Consider the following 13,457-nt stretch of genomic DNA (forward strand, 5'->3'; position numbering starts at 1 on the left):
CGTTTGATTTATTGGGCTCACACGTCACCCTCCTCTGGACACCCTGGTATCGGCCGGACAGTGCACTGTCTTAGTGCCAAGTACTGGTGGCCCACGTTGGCGAGGGATGTGAGGGTTTATGTTTCCTCCTGCTCGGTGTTCGCCCAGTGTAAGGCGCCTAGACATCTGCCTAGGGGTAAGTTACTACCCCTGCCCGTTCCACAACGACCATGGTCTCACCTCTCGGTGGATTTCCTTACTGACCTTCCTCCTTCACAGGGGAATACCACTATACTGGTCGTTGTGGACCGGTTTTCTAAGGCCTGTCGTTTGCTCCCCATGCCGGGCCTTCCTACTGCCCTGCAAACTGCCGAAGCACTATTCACCCATGTGTTCCGGCACTACGGGGTACCTGAGGATATTGTGTCTGATCGAGGTCCCCAATTTACCTCCAGAGTCTGGAGAGCTTTTATGGAGCGGTTGGGGGTCTCGGTGAGCCTCACCTCGGGTTACCACCCGGAGAGTAATGGGCAGGTGGAACGCGTAAACCAGGATGTGGGTAGGTTTCTTAGAACATACTGCCAGGACCGGCCGGAGGAGTGGGCAAGGTACGTTCCCTGGGCCGAGATGGCCCAGAATTCCCTACGCCATTCCTCCACTAACCTAACCCCTTTTCAATGTGTGTTAGGTTACCAGCTGGTTCTGGCACCTTGAGAGCAGAGCCAGATCGAGGCTCCTGCGGTGGATGAGTGGGCGCGGCGCTCGGAGGAGACATGGAACGCTGCACACGTCCACCTGCAGCGGGCCCTCCGACGTCATAAGGCGAGCGCCGATCTCCACCGCAGTGAGGGACCGGTGTACGCACCTGGTGATCGAGTCTGGCTCTCTACCAGAAACCTGCCCCTCCGCCTTCCCTGTCGGAAACTGGGTCGGCGGTTTGTAGGGCCATTTAAAGTCCTGAGAAGGTTGAACGAGGTGTGTTACAAATTACAACTACCTGTGGAGTATAAGAGTATTAACCCCTCGTTCCATGTGTCTCTTCTCAGGCCGGTGGTAGCTGGCCCACTCCAAGAAAGTGAGATCAGGGAGACTCCTCCGCCCCCATTGGACATCGAGGGGGCACCGGCATACTCCGTACGGTCCATCTTGGATTCGAGACGTCGGATGGGGGGTCTCCAATATCTAGTGGAGTGGGAGGGGTACGGCCCGGAGGAACGGTGCTGGGTGCCGAGGAGAGACTCGTCTCTCCTGACGGAATTCCATCGGGGGCACCCGACGCACCCTGCTCCGCGTCCTCCTGGTCGTCCCAGAGGCCGGAGTCGGCGCACGTCTGGAGCCGCGCGTCAAGGGGGGGGTACTGTCACGGTTTCGGCCGAGGCTTCCTCTCTCCCTTGCTCGGGCAGGCTTCGGCGTTCGTCGTCTCCAGAACACTAGCTGCCACCGTTGTATGTTTCTATGTTCGTTTGCTTTTGTCTGATTGTTGTACACCTGTTATCGTTTAGTGTAATTAGTGTCCTATAAGTTCTCGTTGTGTTTTGTCTAGTGTTGTGTGTGATTGTTTTACTGTCGTGCCGGTAGGCTGGATTTACTGTTTGCTCGGTTGAGCTACTTTGCTCCTTAGTATTTTGGAGTATTTTGTCGCACCTGTTTGTGCGCTTGTGTTTTCACCTACGTGCGGAGCTTTTGCCTAATGGCATTTATTTCGTGTTTGTTTTTGCTGTGCATCACTAAAGTCTGTTGGACTAACGTACTGCGTCCTGCGTCTGATTCCACCCACACCCACCTACATCTACCTTGACAACTACTTATTTCACTGAGAGTGAGGCAGATATATTATTACTGTGTAAAACCTAGCAGTATTACTTATTTATCTGAGAGTGAGGCAGATATATATTATTACTGTGTAAAACCGAGCAGTACTACTTATTACTCTGAGAGTGAGGCAGGTATATAGCATTGTGCAAAAAAACAAGATTATTTGTCTCTCTGAAATGAAACCATCAAGTGATAGATTTTAAACAAATACTTGTCTGTCATTGAACAACACCATGCCATGATTAGATAGTGAAAAAACACACCAATCTCTTTCATAATTTCTTTAAACAATAAAAGCTAATTTACCGTTTCTGAAAATGGATATATAGCATTTTGGAATTAAACTCTTGTTTCCCCATCTGAGCTCAGAGTAGATGAGAGTTGTAATGTTTGTCTCTGTTGTGTTGAAGCCCAATCAAGCAGGAGAGACCAGCCTCCCCTGTACCCAGCTGTGTGTCCATGAAGAGTGACCTGTCTATGGGTCTTCCTATATTCTTCAGAGAGGGAGACTTTTCTACTGAACAAAGGTAAGAAGAACTCATGGGTCATGGTCAGTGAGTTAAACAACACTGTCTCTAGTAATTTCTCCTCTCCCATTTTCTCATTTATTTTTGTTGTTTTCATAATCCATAGGCTAAATCTTTTTTCAATTTTCATAGTCCTGAAACAATATTAAACAAACACAACATTCCCTGTGTGTGTGTGTGTGTGTGTGTCTGTGTGTGTCTGTGTGTCTGTGTGTGTCTGTGTGTGTCTCTGTGTGTGTGTGTGTGTGTGTGTGTGTGTGTGTGTGTGTGTGTGTGTGTGTGTGTGTGTGTGTGTGTGTGTGTGTGTGTGTGTGTGTGTGTGCACTCCCTGGATGAGGAGATGTAATCTCATGTTTTGTCCACAGAAACCAACAGGAAAGATCAGAGTCAGAGATTCTCAGTGGTCAGTCTTCCCAGAGTCATCAAACAGACCTGGCCTCCATATTCAGTGTATGTGGTCCTGTTATGTACATTTGTTTTTGTTTACCTCAAGTAAAGTTGATCTGTCAATCATTCATTAATGTGTGCATTTAATGTGTGCATTTAGTCTCTTGCTTAACTTATTTACTTGATTTATTTCAGTTGCTTGAAGAGAATATTATGACATTTGTGAAGAATGAGCTGAAGATGTTCAAGAGGATTCTTAGTCCAGAACTCCCAGAAGGCTTTGAGAGTCAGAAGCAGGATAAGGAAGTGGTGGATGCTGAAGATGATAAGCAGGAGAGCAGTGCCAGAGAGGGGGCTCTGAAGATCACACTGCACATCCTGAGGAAAATTAACCAGAAGGAGCTTGCTGACATACTGGAGAAAAGTACGAGCTGTCTGCCTCATGTTGAATGCTGTTTTAGAACATTTAAAAGCTGTAGCTAAAGTATGAGTGTGAGAGAGAGAGAGAGAGAGAGAGAGAGAGAGAGAGAGAGAGAGAGAGAGAGAGAGAGAGAGAGAGAGAGAGATAATAATATAATCAGTCACTCCAGTCTGTAATGCATTATGAAAACATTTACACATTTATACAGTCAGTTAAGCGAAGAAATGATTATAATTTAAATTTTTATAACAGTCCTAGAATACTGTAGGCATTAAAACAGATGTAATATTAATATCCTCTGTGTTATTTCTTCATTCAGATGAGCTTGCTGTGATTTGCCAACGTGAACTCAAATCTAATCTAAAGAAGAAGGTTCAATGTGTATTTGAGGGGATCGCTAAACAAGGAAACCCAACACTTCTCAATAAGATCTACACAGAGCTCTACATCACAGAGGGTGGAACAGGAGAGGTCAATAATGAACATGAGCTGAGACAGATTGAGACAACAACCAGGAAACAAGCAAGACCAGAGACTGCAGTCAAATGTAACGACATCTTCAAACCCTTAGCTGGACAAGACAAACTTATCAGAACTGTGCTGACAAAGGGAGTCGCTGGCATTGGAAAAACAGTCTCTGTGCAGAAGTTCATTCTGGACTGGGCTGAAGGAAAAGCAAATCAGGATGTCCAATTTGTATTTTCATTCCCTTTTCGGGAGCTGAATTTGATGAAAGAGGAAGAACACACTTTCGTTGAACTTCTCAATCACTTCTCAATGGAAACCAAAGAATCACGAATCTCCAACTACGACAAGTACAAAGTTCTGTTCATCTTTGATGGTCTGGATGAGTGCCGACTGCCCCTAGACTTCCAGAAGAACAAGATCTGTTGTGACGTCACAGAGTCAACCTCAGTGGATGTTCTGCTGACAAATCTCATTAAGGGAAATCTGCTTCCCTCTGCTCTCCTCTGGATAACTACCCGACCTGCAGCAGCCAATAAGATCCCTTCAGTGTGTGTTGACCAGGTGACAGAGGTACGAGGGTTCAATGACCCACAGAAGGAGGAGTACTTCACGAAGAGATTCAGTGATGAGGACCTGGCCAGCAGAATCATCTCACACATAAAGACATCAAGGAGCCTCCACATCATGTGCCACATTCCAGTCTTCTGTTGGATTTCTGCAACAGTCCTTGAACACATGTTGAGTACAGACAAGAGAGAAGAGATGCCCAAGACTCTGACTGAGATGTACTCACACCTTGTGGTGTTTCATACCAAACAGAAGAATGAAAAGTATCTTGGGAAAGAAGAGATCATTCTGTCACTGGGAAAACTGGCTTTTCAACAGCTTATGAATGGCAATCTGATTTTCTATGAAGAAGACCTGAAAGAGGCTGGCATTGATGTCAATGAAGCCTCAGTGTACTCAGGATTGTGCACACAGCTCTTTAAACAGGAATGTGTGCTGTACCAGGACAAGGTGTACTGCTTCGTGCATCTGAGCATTCAGGAGTTTCTGGCTGCTGTATATGTGTTCCTCTCATTCATCAACAACAATGAGAATCTAATGGCCAAACCTCAATCAATGTTCAGCTACTTTTTTGCACTGTTCAGAGACAAGCCTGAAGTTACTTTCTACAAGAGTGCTGTGGATAAAGCCTTACAAAGTGAGACAGGAAACCTGGACCTTTTCCTCCGCTTCCTTCTCGGCCTCTCACTGGAGTCCAATCAGAAGCACTTACGAGGTCTACTGACAAAGACAAGAAGCAGCTCACAGAGCCATGAAGAAACAGTCAAGTACATCAAGGAGAAGATCAGGGAGAATCCCTCTCCAGAGAGGTGCATCAATCTGTTCTACTGTCTGAATGAACTGAATGACCATTCTCTAGTGGAGGAGATCCAAAGCTACCTGATATCAGGAAGTCTCTCAGAAGCCAAACTGTCACCTGCACAGTGGTCAGCTCTGGTCTTTGTGTTGCTGACTTCAGAAAAGGAGCTGGATGTGTTTGACCTGAAGAAATACTCCAGATCAGAGGAAGGTCTTCTGAGGCTGCTGCCAGTGGTCAAAGCCTCCAGAGCTGCTCTGTGAGTACATAACATGACATTTAAGTACTAATCATCAGGAATAAATTATAATTGTTTTATTATTGAAAAACATATTGAATCAATGCATTGATGTTCACATTAGTATAACAAATCGACCATACAATTCTAGGAGACAGAAGATGAATATATATGTTGTTTAAGAGAATAAACCAAATGCATCTGCCATTGTCCTTCTACACTACTGGTGTTAAATTAACAGTGTGTTTGTGAAATCATGATGATCTCTTTGTCAGGCTGTCAGGCTGTCTAGTCACAGAGGAAGGCTGTGCTTCTCTGGTCTCAGCTCTGAAGTCAAACCCCTCACACCTGAGAGAGCTGGATCTGAGTAACAATGACCTGAAGGATTCAGGAGTGAAGCTGCTCTCTGCTGGACTGGGGAATCCCCACTGTAAACTGGAGACTCTGAGGTCAGTATTCCTGTAGTTGGTCAACAAGTGATAACTGTTCACCAGATCCACATGTGTTTACCAGGCACACATAGTCCACACCATATGTGTTTGGACAGTGAAGCTTACAGTTTTAAATTTGGTGCTATGCTCCAGCATTTTAGATTTGAGATAGAATGTTTCATATTAGGCGACAGTACAGAATGTCACCTTTTATTTGAGAGAATTTTCATACATATCTGTGTTACTGTTTAGAAATGAAATCACTTTATGTATCTAGTTCTCCCATTTGAAAAAGTCTTAATAATTTGGACATATTCACTTATATTGTATTAAAGTAGTCATAAGTTTAGTATTTGGTCCCATATTCCTTACCTGCAGTGATTACATCAAGCTTGTGATTCTACAAACTTGTTGAATACATTTGCAGTTTGTCTTGGTTGTGTTTTGGATGATGTTTTTCCCAGTAGAAACTGAATGGTGAATAATGTCCTGTCATTTTGGAGTCACTTCACTTGTATTGTCAGTAAGAATAGAAGATGTTTCTGAACACTTCTACATTCATGTGGACGCTACCATGATTATGAATAATCATGAATGAATCGTGAATGATGATGAATGAGAAAGTTACAGAGGAACAAGGATCATACCCCCTCTGTTATTGGTAATGGTGAGAGGTTAGCATGTTTTGTTGTAGCCTCTGTAACTTTCTCACTCATTATTATTCATGATTCATTCATGATTTTTATTAATCATGGCATCATCAGGATTAATTTAGTAGTGTTTAGAAACATGTTATCTACTCACTTAGACAGAAAATTACTCCATTCATCATCCACCATTCAGTTACTATTGGACAAAACATAACCCAAAACACAACCAAAACAAACTGCAAATGCAACCAACCAGTTTGGGACCAAATACTAAACTTTTGACTACTTTAATACACTATAAGTGAAATGGTCAGAATACTTATGACTTCTTCAAATAGGGGGACTAGATACATAAAGGGCTTTTATTTTTCTAAATGGTGAAACAGACTTGTATGAAAATACCCTCAAATAAAAGGTGACATTATATACTGTCACCTCATATGAAAGATTTGATCTCACATCCAAAATGCTGGAGTATAGAGCCACATTTAAAATGTTAGCTTCACTGTCAAAATACATATGGTGTGGACTGTATACTCAATACAATCTAAATATGATACCTCACTGTCTGTCTTTTGACTGATACTGCTTTTTAAACTGCTCTGGTCAGTCTACTCAAATATTTGTACTATACATTTTTCTCTCTACAAGCAATATTATGATAATATCTAATAATGATACATTAATTTATGAATAGATATGGCAGGTTTCAGGACACTGATGTATCTGCAAATGTTGAAAAAATATACTGCCACTATTTTCACCACCAAAGAATAGCAGTGTGGTTTTAATATGATTTGACTCTTTGAAGGCTGTCAGGCTGTCTAGTCACAGAGGAAGGCTGTGCTTCTCTGGTCTCAGCTCTGAAGTCAAACCCCTCACACCTGAGAGAGCTGGACCTGAGCTACAATCACCCAGGAGACTCAGGAGTCAGACTGCTCTCTGCTGGACTGGAGGATCCACACTGCAGACTGGAGAAACTCAAGTATGTAGAGGGTTTATGTCAATGTTCAGACATGTTGGAGTTATCAGGCTAGTTAAGACAAACATTCTGACCACCACTTGGACTAAGTTATATAACGACTGTGTGTGTGTGTGTGTGTGTGTGTGTGTGTGTGTGTGTGTGTGTCCAGTTTGTGTGTGTGTGTGTGTGTGTGTCCAGTGTGTGTGTGGACACACACACACACACTGGACCCACACACACACACACACACACACTGGACACACACACACACACACACACACACACACACACACACACACACACACACACACACACACACACACACACAGACACACACTGGACACACACACACACACACACAAACACTGGACACACACAAACACACACACACTGGGATCACACACACACACATATACACACACACTCACACAAACACACACACACTGGACACACACACACACACACACTGGACACACAAACACACACACACTGGGGTCACACACACACACATATACACACACACTCACACAAACACACACACACGCTGGACACACACACACACTGGACACACACACACACACTGGACACACACACATATACTGGACACACACACACACACACACACACACACACACACACACACACACACACACACACACACACTGGACACACACAGAAAAACATTCTTACCACTGCATGTACAAAGTTACAGTATATGCAGAATGTGTGTGTGTGTGTGTGTGTGTGTGTGTGTGTGTGTGTGTGTGTGTGTGTGTGTGTGTATGTGTGTGTGTGTGTGTGTCCAGCGTGTGTGTCCAGTTTGTGTCCAGTGTGTGTGTGTGTCCAGTATGTGTGTGTGTGTCCAGTGTGTGTGTGTGTGTGAGTGTGTGTGTGTGTGAGTTCAGGTGTATCACTCAATGACTGTCTGTTCTTCTGCTTACGGCTACAGTGTGGAACATGGTGGAGAGAACACAATGAAACTTGGACTTAGAAAATGTGAGTATTGACTGCTGTGAAGAATATGACTAAGAATAAGTCTTAATTCAAGTGAAGTCAAAGTCAAAGACCACCATCATTACTTACTTGGTCATATTAAATATCAGCTGTAGTTCTACAGAAGCACAAATCAGGGACACCAAAGTTTACAAAGAGTTGCTTTGACAATGTGTGTGTGTCTGTGTCTGTGTGTGATGTGTTCGTGTTACGTTAGAAATGTGTGTTTGTGTTCAGTTTGTCTGTGTGTGTGTGTGTGTGTGTTTGTGTTTGTTCAGGATGTGTGTGTGTGTGTGTGTAATTAATGGGAATAAGTGTGTTTTATATTACCATACAGTATAACATATGATCATTCAACAAGTCTCAAGTTACCTTCACTTCTCCTTTTGATACCTAGAAACATCTACATTAAATGAATTAGTGAAAAGTGAGTTAACATTCTAATGTGAATGATGATTATTTCTAATATTGTGTCTGGTTTCATCCATCAGATGTCTGTGATCTCACACTGGATCCAAACACAGTAAACAGACTCCTCTCACTGTCTGAGGAGAACAGAAAGGTGACATGGAGTAGAGAGAAGCAGCCGTATCCTGATCACCCAGAGAGATTTGAGGTCTGGAGACAGGTGCTGTGTAGAGAGGGTCTGACTGGGCGCTGTTACTGGGAGGTAGAGTGGAGTGGGAGAGGGGCTGATATAGGAGTGGCATATAAAGGAATCAGCAGGAGAGGAGGGGGTGATGACTGTGGGATTGGATACAATGACAAGTCCTGGAGTCTGGTCTGCTCTGACAACAGTTACTCTGCCTGTCACAATAATAAGTCCACTACCATAGACGTCCCGTCCTTCAGATCCCACAGAGTAGGAGTGTATCTGGACTGGCCAGCCGGCACTCTGTCCTTCTACAGACTCTCCTCTGACACACTGACCCACCTGAACACATTCCACTCCACGTTCACTGAGCCCCTATATCCAGTGTTTTGGGTTCAGGTTGACTCCTCAGTGTCCCTGTAAATAATAACCATGGTAACACTGACACACACACACTAAACACACACACACACACACACACACACACACACACACACTGTACACACACACTGGACACAAACAAACACACACACACACACACACACACACTGGACAAAAACACAAACACTGGACACACACACTGGACACACACACACACTGGACACACACACTGGACACACACACACACTGGACACACACACACACACACTGGACACACACACACACTGGACACACACACACACTGGACACACACACACACACTGGACACACACACACACTGTACACAAACACACACTGAACACACAGTGGACACACATAAACACACATACACACACACTGGACACAAACAAACACACACACACACACACACACACTGTACACACACACACAAACTGAACACACACACTGGACACACACACACACTGGACACACACACACACACTGGACACACACACACACACTGGACACACACACACACTGGACACACACACACACTGGACACACACACACACACTGGACACACACACACTGGACACACACACACTGGACACACTCACACTGGACACACACACACACTGGACACACACACACACACACACCAGACACGCACACACACACACAAACACATACACACACTAGACACACACACACACACACACACACACACACACACACACTGGACACACACACACACACCCACACACACACACTGGACACATTTCCATGTGTTGTATTTTGATGAAAGGAAATCCCATATAGCTTACTGGACAGGACTTTGCTATGGCATCTTCTGTTTGGGTGTCTCAGGTCAGGTCTGAGCCATGATCAGAATGTGTCTCTGTGTCTATTTCCAGCCCTGCCATTTCTACCTGTCCTGATCTAGTGTTTCACCCCTGACCTCCTCACACCGTCTCACTGTCCATGTCTGCTTTTAGCTCCCACCTCTACTTCACTGTGTTATAATGGACCTTATGCTTGTTATGTCACCTCTGTAACCAGTTATCAAACATACTGACCTTTCTGACCCTATCCCATGGCCCTACTTTCTACAACTGAACATTTAAATTCCTCTATGAGTTTTGTTTCGTGTCCATTTACTTATGTATGTATTTGTTGTCTATTAGGGTTGTGCTGCAGAGCATCATGGGGGTTTGTATGTGTTGAGATGATCACGTTCCAGATAAATGGTTGAACTGATTCCTGTCTCCTGTCTCATCATTATTGAATTGTTATACAGACGTGGTTATGAAACCCACCAGACATAACAAAAGATTGGCGATGAGTTAGTCTGAATCTACAGGAACTATTCTGTCTGGAAGAAGTGGGTTTTTACAACTGTTTAAAACTGTTATTTTCTGTGGTCCAGTCTAGGCTAATGTTAGCACAGTGTATTGCTAGCAGAGGCAAGTGCATAGTCGAGCTAGCTAAGAAAGAGAGTTAATCAGTGGTGTAAAGTACTTAAGTAAAAATACTTTAAAGTACTTCTTAAGTTGTTTTTTGGCGTATCTGTACTTTACTTTACTATTTATATTTTTGACTACATTTACTTTTACTTCACTACATTCCTAAAGAAAATAATGTACTTTTTACTCCATACATTTTCCCTGACACCCAAAAGTACTCGTTACATTTTGAATGCTTAGCAGGACAGAAAATGGTCCAATTCACACACTTATCAAGAGAACCTCCCTACTGCCTCTGATCTGGCAGACTCACTAAACACAATTGCTTTGTTTGTAAATTGTCTGAGTGTTGGAGTTTGGCTCTGGCTGAACGTACATTTTAAAAACAAGAAAATCGTCTGGTTTGCTTTATGTAAGGAATTTGAAATGATTTATACTTGTACTTTTACTTTTGATACTTTAGTATATTACAGCAATTACATTTACTTTTGATACTTAAGTATATTTAAAACCAAATACTTTTAGACTTTTACTCAAGTAGTATTTTACTAGGTGACTTTCACTTTTAGTTGAGTCATTTTCTATTAAGGTATCTTTACTTTTACTCAAGTATGACAATTGGGTACTTTTTCCACCACTGGAGTTAACATCGTCATGGACGGCAGAAAAGGACTGGAGACGGACATCGCATAACTTTGTCCAAGTGGTGGTCAGAATGTTTGTCTTAACTAGCCTGATAACTCCAACATGTCTGATATGAACATTGACATAAACCCTCTACATACTTGAGTTTCTCCAGTCTGCAGTGTGGATCCTCCAGTCCAGCAGAGAGCAGTCTGACTCCTGCGTATCCTGGGTGATTGTAGCTCAGGTCCAGCTCTCTCAGGTGTGAGGGGTTTGACCTCAGAGCTGAGATCAGAGAAGCACAGCCTTCCTCTCTGACTAGACAGCCTGACAGCCTGCAAAGAGTCAAATCATATTAAAACCACACTGCTATTCTTTGGTGGGGAAGATATTGGCAGTATATTTTTCAACATTTTCAGTTAAATCAGTGTCCTGAAACCTGCTCTATCTATTCATAAATTGATGTTTCATTATTAGAAATGACAAATTATCAAAGTATTGCTTGTAGAGAGAAAAATGTATAGTCCAAATATTTGAGTAGACTGACCAGAGCAGTTTAAAAAGCAGTATCAGTCCAAGATAGACAGTGAGGTATCAGATTTAGATTGTATTGAGTATACAGTCCACACCATATCTACAGTGCATTCAAAAAGTATTCAGACCCCTTGACCTTTTCCACATTTTGTTAAGTTACAGCCTTATTCTAAAATAGATTAAATTAGTTATTTTTCCCCATCAATTTACACACAATACCCCATAATGACAAAGTGAAAACAGGTTTTTAGACATGTTTGCAAATATATAGAAATACCTTATTTACAGAAGTTTTCAGACCCTTTGCTATGAGATTCGAAATTGAGCTCATGTGCATCCTGTTTCCGTTGATCATCCCTGAGATGTTTCTACAACTTGATTGGATTCCACCGGTGGTAAATTCAATTGAATGGACATGATTTGGAAAGGCACACACCCGTCTATATAAGGTCCCACAGTTGACAGTGCATATCAGAGCAAAAACCAAGCCATGAGGTCGAAGGAATTGTCCGTAGAGCTCCGAGACAGGATTGTGCCGAGGGGAAGGGTACCAAAAAATGTCTGCAGCATTGAAGGTCCCCAAGAACACAGTGGCCTCCATCATTCTTAAATGGAATAAGTTTGGAACCACCAAAATTCTTCCTAGAGCTGGCCGCCTGGCCAAACTGAGCAATCAGGGGAGAAGGGCCTTGGTCAGGGAGGTGACCAAGAACCTGATGGTCACTCTGACAGAGCTCCAGAGTTCCTCTGTGGATATGGGAGAACCTTCCAGAAGGACATCTCTGCAGCACTCCACCAATCAGGTCTTTATGGTAGAGTGGCCAGACGGAAGCCACTCCTCAGTAAAAGGCACATGACAGCCCGCTTGGAGTTTGCCAAAAGGCACCTAAAGACTCTCAGACCATGAGAAACAAGATTCTCTGGTCTGATGAAACCAAGATTGATCTCTTTGGCCTGAATGCCAAGCGTCACGTCTGGAGGAAACCTGGCACCATCCCTACGGTGAAACATGGTGGTGGCAGCATGCTGTGGGGATGTTTTTTAGTGGCAGGGACTGGGAGACTAGTCAGGATCGAGGGAAAGCTGAACAGAGCAAAGTACAGAGAGATCCTTGATGAAAACCTGTTCCAGAGCGCTCTGGACCTCAGACTGGGGTGAAGGTTCACCTTCCAACAGGACAATGAGCCTAAGCACACAACCAAGACAACACAGGAGTTCTAAAAACCCATAACTTTGTCATTATGGGATGTTGTGTGTAGATTGATGAGGGAATAAAACAGTTTAATCAATTTTAGAATAAGGCTTTAACGTAACAAAATGTGGAAAAAGTCAAGGGGTCTGAATACTTTCCGAAAGCACTGTGTAACTATACACTATATATACAGCAGTATGTGGACACCCTTTCAAATTAGTGGATTTGGATATTTCAGCCACACCGGTTGCTGACAGGTGTATAAAATCAAGCACACAGCAATGCAATCTCCATAGTCACTAAGCGGTCCCGTTCTGTGAGCTTGTGTGGCCTACAACTTCACGGCTGAGCCGTTGTTGCTCCTAGACGTTTCCACTTCACAATAAAAGCACTTACAGTTGACCGGGGCAGCTCTAGCAGGGCAGAAATGTGACT

At 43.5% G+C, this 13,457-nt stretch overlaps 1 protein-coding gene and 1 long non-coding RNA gene across 3 annotated transcripts in view; both read left to right on the forward strand.

Moving 5' to 3' along the window:
- Positions 1-3,858: 3,858 nt before the first annotated feature.
- On the forward strand, positions 3,859-6,732 carry LOC311115946 (protein NLRC3-like; the record flags this gene model as incomplete). The annotated part of the gene is made up of 3 exons (XM_084191064.1): positions 3,859-3,882; positions 3,982-5,136; positions 6,727-6,732. 3 exons carry the CDS (start codon positions 3,859-3,861, stop codon positions 6,730-6,732), a joined length of 1,185 nt encoding a protein of 394 aa, XP_084047190.1.
- Positions 6,733-7,094: 362 nt separating this feature from the next.
- Positions 7,095-13,457, forward strand: part of LOC311115952 — a 91,707-nt gene continuing 85,344 nt past the window's right edge. Inside the window, exons 1-3 of one of the 2 annotated variants that reach the window (XR_014611331.1) lie at positions 7,095-7,264; positions 8,193-8,239; positions 8,728-10,465. This is a non-coding gene — a long non-coding RNA (uncharacterized lncRNA). Of the gene's footprint in view, positions 7,265-8,192; positions 8,240-8,727; positions 10,466-13,457 lie in introns of those variants that run through there. The other variant, XR_014611330.1, reaches the window with a different exon arrangement.

The sequence above is a fragment of the Coregonus lavaretus genome (genome assembly GCF_964263955.1).
Source record: "Coregonus lavaretus genome assembly, contig: HAP1_SCAFFOLD_443, whole genome shotgun sequence".
NCBI lineage: Eukaryota > Metazoa > Chordata > Actinopteri > Salmoniformes > Salmonidae > Coregonus > Coregonus lavaretus.